This window comes from Eutrigla gurnardus (genome assembly GCF_963514095.1).
Source record: "Eutrigla gurnardus genome assembly, chromosome: 12".
Taxonomy (NCBI): domain Eukaryota; kingdom Metazoa; phylum Chordata; class Actinopteri; order Perciformes; family Triglidae; genus Eutrigla; species Eutrigla gurnardus.
The window spans coordinates 20946901-20959850 of NC_139926.1; the positions used below are offsets into that span (position 1 = coordinate 20946901).

Consider the following 12950-nt stretch of genomic DNA (forward strand, 5'->3'; position numbering starts at 1 on the left):
TATTTATAAGATGGCACTTATGGAGACAACATCAGCCATGCCTATGACCTAAAAACAGACAATAGGGTAGCTTTTCCCCCACATTGTAAAGGATAAAGTCAACAACAATTCCTAGATCTATATCTTGAAAACTGGCAATTATTTATTGAAAACTATTTATTTAAGATTAAGTATATTAACCTTTTAGCGATCGCATCTAAAGAAGGAGTATTTGGTGTATTAATTGAGGATGATTTCAGCTGCAGAGTGATGTAAATGTGGTGCACCGCTGAGTATTTATGGCAGCAAGATGGCGTATGGGCGATTGACTTCAAATAAACTGCAGTGCCTGTGATCATTGTAATGAAGGAACACGTCACTCTATTTCAACTGTGTAGCTCATTGGTTTATTTTCACGAGTGTGACCAAACAATGTGGGTCTGTGGCACAGTGGAATAAACTACATCAGGCTTTGGCTTCACAGGTATCCCTGTAGGACAAAAACCTTGTTGTTTTTGGCCTGTTCGTATGGCAATGAGACCAATTTCTCCTGAATGGCTTTGCCATTTGAAGGGCATTGTTCCTTTTTTCCGTTCAGATATGCATTTTGAATGTAATAAGCACAGTGGAGAGTTGCACTCAGGAATGATTACATTCTGAATAAGGGACAATGGAATCAAGCACATGTTCATAGGGCATGCAGATATCAGTCAATCTCTGGGTGTTTTATAGGGCCGTATGCTATAGTGAGAATCCTGTCAGAGCCATTCTCTAGAGCCATCCATATTTGATGAGAGCAGATAAATGGATATATGAGCTCAGCCCTGCAGCCTGCCAAATAACACTTTCAGAGCCATTTCTTCACTGTAAATTGTTATATAGAATTCAGGGAGGAAGTGAGCCGTCTCATATCAAGAAAATTCTCCTTTGATACATCCTGTCCTCTGATACGATTAATTTGCATTTTTTGCAACACGTCTCCTTATTGAAACTCCCGTGTTGCTTTGACCCATTCATCTACCATCCCGCACACCATGTGTGGGTATTATCATACTGTGTCATCACGCTCCGGGAGCATTTTCTCCGAGCGTCTAATAATGACACAATGGGTTTACATTGTATGTGTTTGAAAGCCTGGTGCGTTTTATAGAGACGCTAAAGGATGCCTTGTGCGTCATTATCCGATGCCATGGGGTGTGACAAAGAGTCTGTATTTGACGCCTTGGGGATGAGAACGGGTTGACTGTATGTTCTTCCCCTACACTTCTGGGTTTGATGGTGATCATTTCAAATTCAGTTAAATTCTTAACATATTTTTTGCATAGCAAAGTACCATAGGATGATGTATTAGCACATTCTGAAAAGCCCTGCAAAGTGTTCTTAAGATGATGTCACAATGATACTGTGATGCAGTACAGTGCAGGGGTTGCAGTTGAACTGGTGTGTGTGTGTGTGTGTGTGTGTGTGTGTGTGTGTATGTGTGTGTGTGTGTGTGTGTGGGTGTGCATACAATTTGCATAACAAAACAAACTACAGCCTATATAATTACCAGTAAGTTGAACGTTTAGAATTTCCCTAAGTAGCATTTTCTTCAGGGTGATTGTATTTCTGTTCATTTTCTGTGAGTTGGATTTGATTAGTAATGAAACTAAAATTTTGGGATGTAAATAATACAAATAAAACTTCCAGATTTACACTGTTCAGAATCTCTCATTGTTTCCCACTACCTACATCTACTATCTCATAAATAAGATGCCTGAATTCCTTACTGTTGCTCCTCTGCCTTATTTATATCTATATTTAAAAGTGCTAATACACATCCCAACCATGTCACAAACTGCCTGAGGTTACAGTCTGAAGGACAACATCATCTGCAAGTACACTGTGCAGCTCTGTCACTCGTTTCCCCATAAGGAATAATGCCCCATGTTGTTTAAATAACCAAATAGCCCCGCTTGAATTTTCTTCTGTGGCCTTCCAGCTGTAAGCCCCGGAGACTCTCACTAACTTTCCCCACACAAACAAGAATAATACCATGCTTATATTAACTGGATGTCGACATTTGAGCCAGCGCTAATGAAAACAGAGCCGGTGCCTAAAAATGGTTCACTTCTTTTACATCAGCCTTGTGCCATTTTATAACCGCTGGAGCTGCATTTGTCAAGTGAGCCTCAGCTCTGCGCTATGTGACTCTTGCATGCTTGGTCTCTATGGCATGAATGCTGAAAAAAAACTCATCTCTAATCCCAGCCTCACTCTGCCTCCAGCCCCTCCTGCACTTCTATTACATGCTGTACGGTAGGCGTGCTTCCTGCCATGGAGCTGGGGCTGACCTCCTAACAAAGAACAGGTTCAATATGCCTCCCCTCCCCCAACCCGGGAAGCTGATGAGGGTCACATGACCTTTCTAGACAGCACTGAGGAGCAATGGTAATATGTACGGGTGGGGGAAGGGTGCCGAGAGTCACACGACTCTTGTTGTGTCGTTATTAGGCCGGGGAAGCTCAGTTTGTAGCGGGGGAATATCCAGTTGGGTATCCATTCCTCTTTGTGCTCTGGTGTCCATTGACATATTGGATTTAGTTCCCTAAGCCCTGCTGCTTTATTTACACTGTAAAGAGAAAAGGAGCGTGGGGGCTGGGCTGTCAGAGCCAGTCTGGAGGAAAGGGCTTCACTGTTTGTGCGTCTGTGTGTGTGTGTGTGTGTGTCTGTGTGTGTGTGTGCACATGTGCGCTTGTGGCATTAGAGAGAGAAAAAGCCAGCCTTGTGTAGCCTACTGACTGTACAACACCTCCCCCACTGCCTTCCTCCCCCCATCCCCCTCCCCTGAACCACACAGTCTGGAGATGCAGGGGGCTTTCTGTGGTACACTGTTATGTCATAGCCTACAGACCTATTTTCCAGACAAAGCAAAGTCGAATGAAAGAAAAGAGCATCTGTACTTCCAGGTGCAAATGCTTTGGCGTCGCATATGAGCGAAGACAAAGTAGACGGTGGCCTCGCCGTCGACAGAGCGGCTCTTCAATGAACTGTTTGTATACATCACACTTTGTTCACTGGGTCGAGATCATTTTCTCAAGAGCATCCGAGTGTTTTAAAAAAAAAACGCGTCGCTTTCGGAAGACACCCCCCCCACCCCCACCCCCACCCCCACCAGCAGCGGCAGCACAGCCGCCATAATCAAATTCCTTTGACAGACCGGGGGGGAGGGGGAGAAGGCGGGAAAAGCAGACAGATGTCATAGATTCAAGGGTCGAGGACAGAGGTCAAGGGTTGGTGACCTGGGCATCCAACAGACTTGCCTTCCCTTTCCTCCCCCTCCGGCACAATGGCAGCCATTGACTTTACAATGCCCCCCCCCCCCCCCCCCCCCCCTCCCTTACAGTGACATTTAAATCTCTCAGTGACAGTTCTGAAAGTCCCACTCAGGCTACAGATTGCTCAGAAGCCTCATGTTGAGCAGTTTATCGATACCTTTTCCTCTCACGATATTAGACGTTACAATACATCTACTGCACAAAGAAAACATTTCTATAGAACACAAGCTAATTCCCTTCCCCTGCCGAGAGTTAGATGCAAATTTAGTTTGCGAAAAATATGCTTTTTCGCAGAAAATATTACCACTGTATCAATCTTCTCAGCGAAAAATGGTATTTTCCAAAAAACCGATTCCTTCAAACAAGCAGCGTTGTGCACATTAGTCAGAAAAGCCAAACAACGTTCAGTGCCGACTCTACATCATCCAGATTACATTGCAAACACACCCAGGCAGTTTGTTTAAAGGTTAATGCTGATGAAGTTGAATGAAGGTCTACAGCACAAAGGTCACGGGTGGGTTTCCACGGAGACTATTGTAATCATGACGTGTTATGCGTTATGTCAAATCTTCCTGCTGGGTCTCACAATATATTAATTTAGTGATTCAATTAACAAGCACAGTGGTGGAGCTGTGCAATAAATTCTTTATACTCAAATATTTATATCCGATATGATCTCATCTCGCCGTTTTACTGATAATAACACCGCTGACTTTGTGTAATTACTGTGTTTAGCTCCTTACAGTGAAGCCACAACAGACAGGTTCAACTTAAATATTTCCACACCCAAGTTATTATGTCATTTGTTTACCTGTCATAACAGCCCGACTTATTATTTTGATTTATTTTTTCTAAGTTCCTGGAAGTAAGTGTTGCGCTACCTCAAAATAGCTTCTTAGAAACCAGGCCAGTGAGCTATGCTGAAAATATAGGGCGGGGTTAGCTTTCAGTTTACAACCCGAGGGCGTCACAAAACATTCCGGCTCTATGATTTCCAGCCAGGAGAATCTCACAGGAGCTCCCAGTCACACTGTATTGTAACTTAGAGGCCGGGTGGGGGGATGGGCATGTCCGGCTGTGAAGCGGATCACTGATTTCAGCCCTCCTGTCACAGCAAAATAGAATGCTGTGTAATGGGCCCTCCACTCAGCCAGACACCCACCACTACACGGTGACATGTCACCCAGCGTGATCGCCCTCTTGACCTCCAGGTTGAGGGGATGGCAAATCGGAACGAGGCCGTCACGGTGTTCCCGTTGTTCTCTCTCCGGAAACGAGCGATGACGAAACCGAGGAGCGGGGAGATTTACACGTGGCTGAGAACGCTGGCGTTGTATAACACGCAGGAAAGAACAAACCGTGTTATCACACATCCCAGATAACAGTCGTGCGCGTGGAGATGTCAAGCACCCCGCAATCTGATATATGTAAAAAATCAAGTGATTCAGAGAGGGTTATCATCCGTTAACATTTCCCTTCCAAATTAGGGGTTATAAAACATGAATAAATCCTGCTTCGCCGTGGAAGTGTGTGTGTGTGTGTAAATCCATTTGTCATATGAATGCATAGAGACAGACACAGAGAAAGAGAGATTACACTGAGGTTTGAAAAATGTGTTATTTTCCATCATCTCTGATAATTGTTTGCCTCGGAACGAGAGAACAAAATCCCCCCTGATAAATTATCCATTGTTGGGTATTAATGCTGGATCATCTCCTGGAAAATATTGTGAGAAAAAAAAAAAGAGAGAGAAAGCAAGAAGAGGGGAGAGTTGTGAAAGCACTTGTCTGGAATTTGTCTGTGGACACATTGCCATCTAGTGGTAGAAAATGATACTCCACCTATTAAAAAGGCATGGAGAATATCCTCATTTGGATAACGTGTTTTCTTTTGTCTTCACGCTCTGAACTGATGAGTTGAAATCAGTGCTGTTTCGTAACTCCTCCACCCCCCCCCCCCCCCTCCTCTTTGTCTATTCATACTGTCCCATCTGAAAATAAACACCAGTGCACTTTGTAAAAGAAAAGATGCAGTTATACGACCGGCCATCCTGCTAACAACCACCTTGGGATACTCAGCTGTCAGTCAACCATCACTGTCTGAACTGAACCCAAAATGTAACTTCAGCTGCGAGTGGGCGGTTTATATGAGAATAACAGCTTGCACTTGGACTATCATCCTCCACCCGTTGCACAACGCTGCATTGTTTTGGGTCGTGGTGAAAGAAGGAAAATGTTCCATGCGGGCATCTATTTAGAAGTCCTCCACGGCCAAGTAGGTTTTTTTTTTTTTTTTTTCCAACCTCACATACAAGATAAATATTTTCACAGGGAATGTTAGAAATTCTTGCGAACACAACCAGACGTGAACAGGCTTTGGAATTATGAACAGACAAAAGAGCGACTGTGGTTTTTATCAGTGCGGCAGTCTATTTTCAGATGTTTTCCACATACTGTATTTTATTGAATTTAAAACACAACCATCCACTCATGGTTCATATGAAGGGAAAGCAGTGCACGAGTATCATCAGCATAACTCACGATGAAAGAGCAACATCCAAATTATGAAGCATACTGTAAATCAATATCAGAGGCTCTCATCTGCCAGAGATGCACACGGCGTTTCTTCTATCAATAGAGCGGAGTAGATAGAGTGGAATACTGAGCATGCTGGCCATGCAAATCAACTTGCTCTGGTTGTCTCTGATAAAATGACAGGAATATGACAGACGTTTTAACACAGCCTCTGTTTGAAGCCTGCCTAGACATGGTGTGTTTGGTTAAAGGAACAAAAGGGGATCAATAAGCAAAATGTGTTTTTACAAATTGGATTTTTCACATGTGTGAGAGCGATTCCTTAACTCTTCTGCCTCTACCTGCTGGGTGACACCGTCTGTTGCAATGAGGTCATTGTTGTGGCTGCCTCCTAGAGACCAACTCATGTTATTTATTTAACGTTGGCTGCTGATTTGCCCCTTAGCTGTTTCCCTTAATATTATTATCACTCTGGAAATTCGATATGCACTAAATCATAGGCCTTTTCAGATTGATAATATCAGGCGTGGTGGAATTATAGACGCACAGTTTTGGCTGTCATGGAATGGAAATGACAAACTTTGAACTTTCTGCATTAGCAGGTGTCAACTTGTTCTGTCGTAGATGAATCAATACTATAAAAACACACACGCAATACTATTAGAAAGATCTATGTGCCCAATTTAGATGGTGAGCCCTTTCTCAACACGCTGCTTGTATCCATGGATTAAAAACAAATATCTGTAGATAAAGTTATACTTCAGAAATATGCAAAATAAAATAATAAAATAAATAAAAAAATAAAATTAATTAATACATTAATAAAATAAAATAAAATAAAATAAAATAAAATAAAATAAAATAAAATAAAATAAAATAAAATAAAATAAAATAAAATAATATAATATAATATAATATAATATAAAATAAAATGAGCAAGCGAAGAAATAAATGCCACTGGGAAAAAAAAAAATGAGAACACAACATGAACGCTGCACTTCCAGTTCATAGCACTTCAAATATCCGTGTTGAAATACTACCTCCATTGCAGCTAATCTCCTTCTCTTTTGTTTGCTAGTGTTCACAACAAAAGCCGTCCGTCTCCTCTGATCCGGGTGGCCTCTCATCAAAGGGCGTGAACCGTGAGTCTACCTGCACCTCCCAGCATCAAACGATGCTCAAGTGTTTGATCACCGTCCACCTTTCTATCTCAGGAGCAATGCGGGCTGAAAACCGACACCGCTGTGTTGTCCTCTGAGACGCCTTTTGTCAGATCATGTGATTGAAACCCACATTTCTGCAGCAGTCCATCGCCACGCCAACTAAACCAACAACGCGACTAAAGAGGCAGCAATGAGGCTACAATGCAAGCGAGGATATTGAGCATAAAGGGGCAAATCGAAACTGAAAACTGATTGGAAACCATTTCAAAAAGCAGCATTGGTCTACTGGTTTGTGTTCAAACGTGTTGAATTGGAGCAACATCTTCTAAGCCAATCACACGCAGCCATAAAGTGTGTGTGCACTACGCAGTTGTGTACATCCTTTATTGGAACGCGAGCCAGTTTATGCACACGCACATCTATTTACGCGGGTAAACACATGTTGTTAGCGGTGAGTAATGGCAAACACAGGCGTGCGTGCAGTGACGTGACTTAAGAGATGAAATCCTGTCAGGACAAACGTTGCCTCCCCAGATAGCTTTATAGTCTGAGTTCACAATTGGCAGAGGCCCTTCCCAGTCAATGAAAGCATGGCGTCGGAGGGGTACGTGTCCCACGGGCTGCAGGAGACATCAGGACCGCACACAGACAAGTGTGTTTCCTTCACTGCACACTATAAAAGCCCTCGCCACACATGGCTGTAATAAGCCAACACATTAAGCCATTATGCTGTTTTTTAAGGTACACAGACATCCGCGCTTAAACATTTTAAGAGTGGCGAGGGATCGCTCACCCCAAGTTACACTTGCGCGTCTGAGACCACCAGGGAAATGATCCATCTTATCATTAGAGAGCTGTGAGATGATTTGCATGATAAATATTGCCATACTTTTGCGTCTGACGGGCCAGCGCCCTCATTACGGCGGCCTGCTTACTCTCACCGAGCAGGGTGTTGAGCATGGGAATTCGTGTCTGATGGGATTTTCTAGTTTGATTCCCAATCCCCCCATTGTAGAGACGTCGTCCGCTGTTCAGGATGTGCTAATATGGGCATATTAGAGTTTCAGCGCCGAGGCCTGGGTCAAACCATTTGGCCCAATGTGTAATTGGCCCACGGCAAGATGGCGACCTGAGCCAGATCTAATGATGGCGTGTAAGTGTGTGTTCACTCCCACTCTGCACCGAGTTTAAGAGCAACACCTATAAAACTTCATTATGCTGCTGCTGTAATGGGGTTCAGGGAAGTACATCATGAGCTGACAAAAGCAGGAGTGTCTTGTAAACCCTCGAGGGAACTTTCTAATTAAATACTCACTCTTTAACTCCAATAAATAGCGAGGATTTCAAGCTTTTCCTACGTGTCATATTTTCTCCATACCTCAGGCCAGAAGTAGGGAGTCCAGCTCGAGGAATTTAGTCAGGATGGTTTTAATAGTTTTCCGAGTAGATTTGTTTTTCCAAGCTACTGTTAAACAGGGAGGTGAGGGCTAATGGGAAAGGGGTTCCCTGGGATGTTGGCAAGCTTCACCAAGGCCATATGTGAGGGTTTGATACAGAAAACCTGGCTTCTCCGCATTTCTGATGAGTTGTGTCATCAGTAGATGGCGGTAGGGCGAACCCTCCCGCTTGGCTGACAGGTGTGTAAGCCGGCTTTCCGTTGTGCACGAGAGTGGGCACAACATTGGGGCGGGTTTTATGGAGTCACGCGCTGGTACACTGCCAAAAAGGGAATGAATAAATGACAGGAAGGAAGGAAAGCAAATAAAACACATACACATTTTTTCCATGTTCTCTCCCACAACTACATTTATAGTAATGATTTACCTTGGGAGAAATAACCCTGATAATGTCTTATCTCTGATTGGACTTCATTGCAAGACATGTTATCTAGTTGCATTATGGGAAATACTCCCATACAATGAGGCTAAAAGTCAGGATAACCTGGCATCATGTCCTCCAACTTTATGAATATGAAATACTATATACCTGCAGTACCTCTGCAGTGTTTTGTTTACTTGTAATGTATTTTTTCCCCCAAAGACACAGAGTGGAATCAGGTTATCTTTCAGCATAGAGACCGACCATGTCCACAGTATATTATTCGTGAACATTGTTCATGGTACAAGGTTATTTCTAATGATAATAATCATTACTTATTTTAAGTAAAAATGCAGTTCAATGTATAATATTACAAATGATGATTATAGACCATTCTTGCCTTCCTCTCAATCTTCCTCTCTGCTGAACAGCCTGCCCCCCGCTGTGTCCAGTGCAGCGCAGGACTCTGCAGCACGTCTACCTGCTTTGACGCTCCTCGTGTCTGTCAGTCACCGCGGGATCCTCCAATGGCAGGGCGCGCGAGCCCCATGGCTCCTCCCCCGGCGTATAATTGAAGTTTCTTTAGTTTCTCCGGCGGAGCCTGCACGCACGCAGTGTTGTCCGATCCGCGGAGGGGATAAAAAATACACGAGCGCGGGACCATGTTTTCCGGGAGCCTGAACGCGCGTGTCGCCCTGTGTCTGTGGATTACGGCGCTGGTGGGGCCCGGGAGCGCGTCCGCGCGGAAGCAGGACGACTCTTTCTTCACCGCTAGTATTTACCGAGCGAGATGCGCCTCGAGATGCCTCAGTCTGCACATCACTCGCATCTCCGCTTTTTTCAAGCACTCCCAGGTACGAGCACGCGACCCCGCGGACACCCCAACTTCTGGCGTAAAAACCGGCGATGTGGTTTGTTATAGAATCCTCCAGACCTGCTCCTCCCGAGCCCACCGCGAGCAGACGGAGCAGGTCTCTTAATGGTGCTGAAATACTTTATCACTCTGTGTTTTCTCTCTGTCACTAGACTTAATCAGACCTCTCTGAACGGAAAGTGTCGCCAAAATAAAGAAAAAACGGTTGATTATATAAACATATGTGATGGTTTGAGTTGCTTGTAAAGTTGTCACATACAGCAACATTTAAAACATACAGCTAATTAACACATTGCGGTGGTTGGATGGATGGAGGGGCGATGGACGCCTTTCCCAGTGGGTTTTTCATTCATTACATTGTAATTACTGGAAAACGAGACACCCCCTTTTTATGTCAGAATGTGATCGACTAAACGCCTGTTGGGACTCCACATAGTGTTGCTCACTTATTTATGAGCATCTCATGTGAGGGGGCAACACTTGCCTTATATGTGATGTGTGAAGCCTCTATAATGAGCTGTTTTTTTTGGGGGTATGTTGTTGTTTTTTTTGTTCACCCTCCACTGGACACACTGTCCTCCAGCAGGACTCCCAGAGAGAACAGGGACTGGGCACTGATCCTTCTCCCCTCTGCAAACCCCCCTTTTCAGCTATCTATCTGGTGGCCGCCTTTACACAGCACATCATTTGCATTTGCAAGGCTTTCTCTTTCCCAAGGTGCATTAATGAATGCGTAATTGTCGGGACACATTGTGCAGCAAGGTGAATCCGTCATTAGGTAATGAATCAGCAGAAGTTGCTTGTTTGGTTGTCACCAATTAACTTTTATGCTGAAAGCCCTTATTGATCCGGTGTGAGTAGTTCTCCAAGCCCGGGGAGACCCTACTGCGGTTAATTCTAGCAATTTTATTAAGGCGGATTGGAATACACACCTGGGGAGGGAGGGGGGGGGAGTAAACTGCGATTGTTCGGACAGAAAGCAGCACTGCTGTGCATCCAAAGGACACTGATTGAAAACAGGGTTTCTTAATTCGCGACTTGGCGAGCAGCGTGAGGGATTTGTTTTGAGAAGAATCCAGGGGTATATATTGCTGCTCCGGGTTGCAAAGTTGGAGAATGAAATTAGTCAGCGGATGACAGAGAAGTCAAATAACTTATGGATGTCTCACCTCTAATGAACAGCTAATAGTCTACATAATTGACTGCAGAGCCTCGGAGTCTGAGGCAGCCGGGGTTTTTGAGCGAGGGGAGGGGGTGAGAAGGAGGTATTTGTCTAAAGAGAGAAGCATTTTTGTGGTTAGCGATAAGCAAGGTTGCTTGAGCAAGCTTGCAGGTCTAAGAATAGAATAGATTGATAATCTGCGAGGACTGTCCTTACGCACTGCGTTCTCCAAAGTCCTTTCATGTGAAAATGGGGGGTCTGGTCAGCTGCAAAAACATATGGCTCCCCCCACACCCACCCACCTCCTGCCCTCTACCCCCTGGCCCTGCCAATAAATGCCAGCATCACACCTCACAGGCATGCGGAGGATACACACTGGGCTACCGATGCACGCTCCGTCGAGGTCACCTTCCTGCTAAACGCTGGCGCCCAATTGTGCTAAATGTGATAAGCTCTAATGTGCTGTTGCCACAACACTGGAGCACGCTCAGTCAGCACAACCTACAGGTGGATCTGCTTCCTCTGCCAGATCTTATTACAGCAACCGGCAGCTCGGAGCTCCACTCTCTCCTAACGCAACCAGGACATCCTTCAGGGGTCATTTAATACCCGATAGCAAAAAAATCAAGACGTACAGCACGACTTCCATTTTTAATGGGAACCAAGTGCCTGGCTGGGTGTCAAAGCTGCCACTTTTGCCTACTGTTTCATAATATTTATCTGCGTCTCCTCGATATCTAGTAACATGGACCACTTGCTTATTTTGGTCACGGTACAAGAGACAATTTGTCCTCTTAACACATTTTGCAGATGGAGCTTGAAACTTGTTTTTCATATCGGCTTTAATGCGATCTCGCTGCCAATCCTGGAACGATACTTGGGGAGCGTTACGAGCACCCACGTCTTTCCTCTTCATGTGGCTGCATTTTGGAGGACGAATCAGAGACTTTTTTTTGTTTTAATTGTCCCAATTATGAATTAGTGTGAAATGGAAACAAGCGTGGAGCTGCAGACTCGGGGAAAGCCATGGGCCGTCCACTCGTTGTCAGATTTATAGCGACTAGATTTATTGATGTAATAGTGTTTCCAAATACAGATTTATTGACATTTTACTCCACATTTGGGGAACTTGTCACCCCGGCACAATAGACAGAGGGGAACACCCAACCATAAATATTAGCTCTCGGACACTTTAAAATATTAAGAGCGAGCTGGGAGCCCTGTGCAATAATGTATTCTGAAAGCATCAGCCTTGTAGTGGATTATTTATGTGGGGAACCGTGAAGCCAAAAACAAGGTGTGTCCATGAGGTCTTGTTATTACATTCAAAGCAATAAAAACATTTTAAACTCACTCATTCATTTCCAACATGCTGTGCAGCGGAGTCGAAGCATCTCGCGTGAGAGATTTGTGTTTTAAGCGAGGGGAAGAATAAACATTGGAAAGTAGTTTTTCCGTGTCGACCCTTGTTTTTCGCCTTTGATATTAAATAACCTGCGGTGGAATCAAACCCCAGCCAGAGGCTCGTCTCATGTGTGGAGTTTTTCATTAGCGAAGACAGCGGATGAATGGAGGCCTATGCAGCTTGGCCTCACCTCCCTGTAAACGCTCTCAAACCATGACAGTCCCGTCTGTAAATCTCGGCCTCCGGTGCCGCTACACCCTCAGCTACCTCATTTGACAAATAGCCTTTATTCCTAAGTGGGGACAACTTTACACCGGCGTTGTTTGGAGATCTCTGAAACCCGCCCTTTCATGTTGACGTTGGATGGGCACTGGACACATAAGCTCACTTTCAGAGCCCCTGTCAAATAATTCAGTTAAAGTGAATAATTGATGCCTGGGATGGCCACAGCCCTCACACCCACTCAAGTCGGAGCCTAAATCTTGAGGTCCTTTATTTTAGTGCTGCATACAGTATGTGCCCTTAAGGATCAGTTATTTCGGTGTTGCCTGAGGACCTCCGGGCTTTTAAAAGGACACACAGAGACACAAGGCTGTCCTTTGAAGTCCTGTCTCCTGTTAACTTGGCCCCCCGGAAGTCTACAAGGTCTCATAGCAGTAGTTTCTTGCTGGAAAGCACAGAGGCAAAATGCATCAAAC

The 12950-nt window shown here is 44.5% G+C and overlaps 1 protein-coding gene across 1 annotated transcript in view; it reads left to right on the plus strand.

Annotated features, from left to right (window-relative positions):
- Window positions 1-9444: 9444 nt before the first annotated feature.
- Window positions 9445-12950, plus strand: part of anos1 (anosmin 1) — a 36044-nt gene continuing 32538 nt past the window's right edge. The window contains exon 1 of the mRNA XM_084022482.1: window positions 9445-9665. Within this exon, the coding sequence (XP_083878608.1) occupies window positions 9474-9665 (192 nt within the window). The 5' untranslated portion in view covers window positions 9445-9473. The remainder of the gene's footprint in view (window positions 9666-12950) is intronic.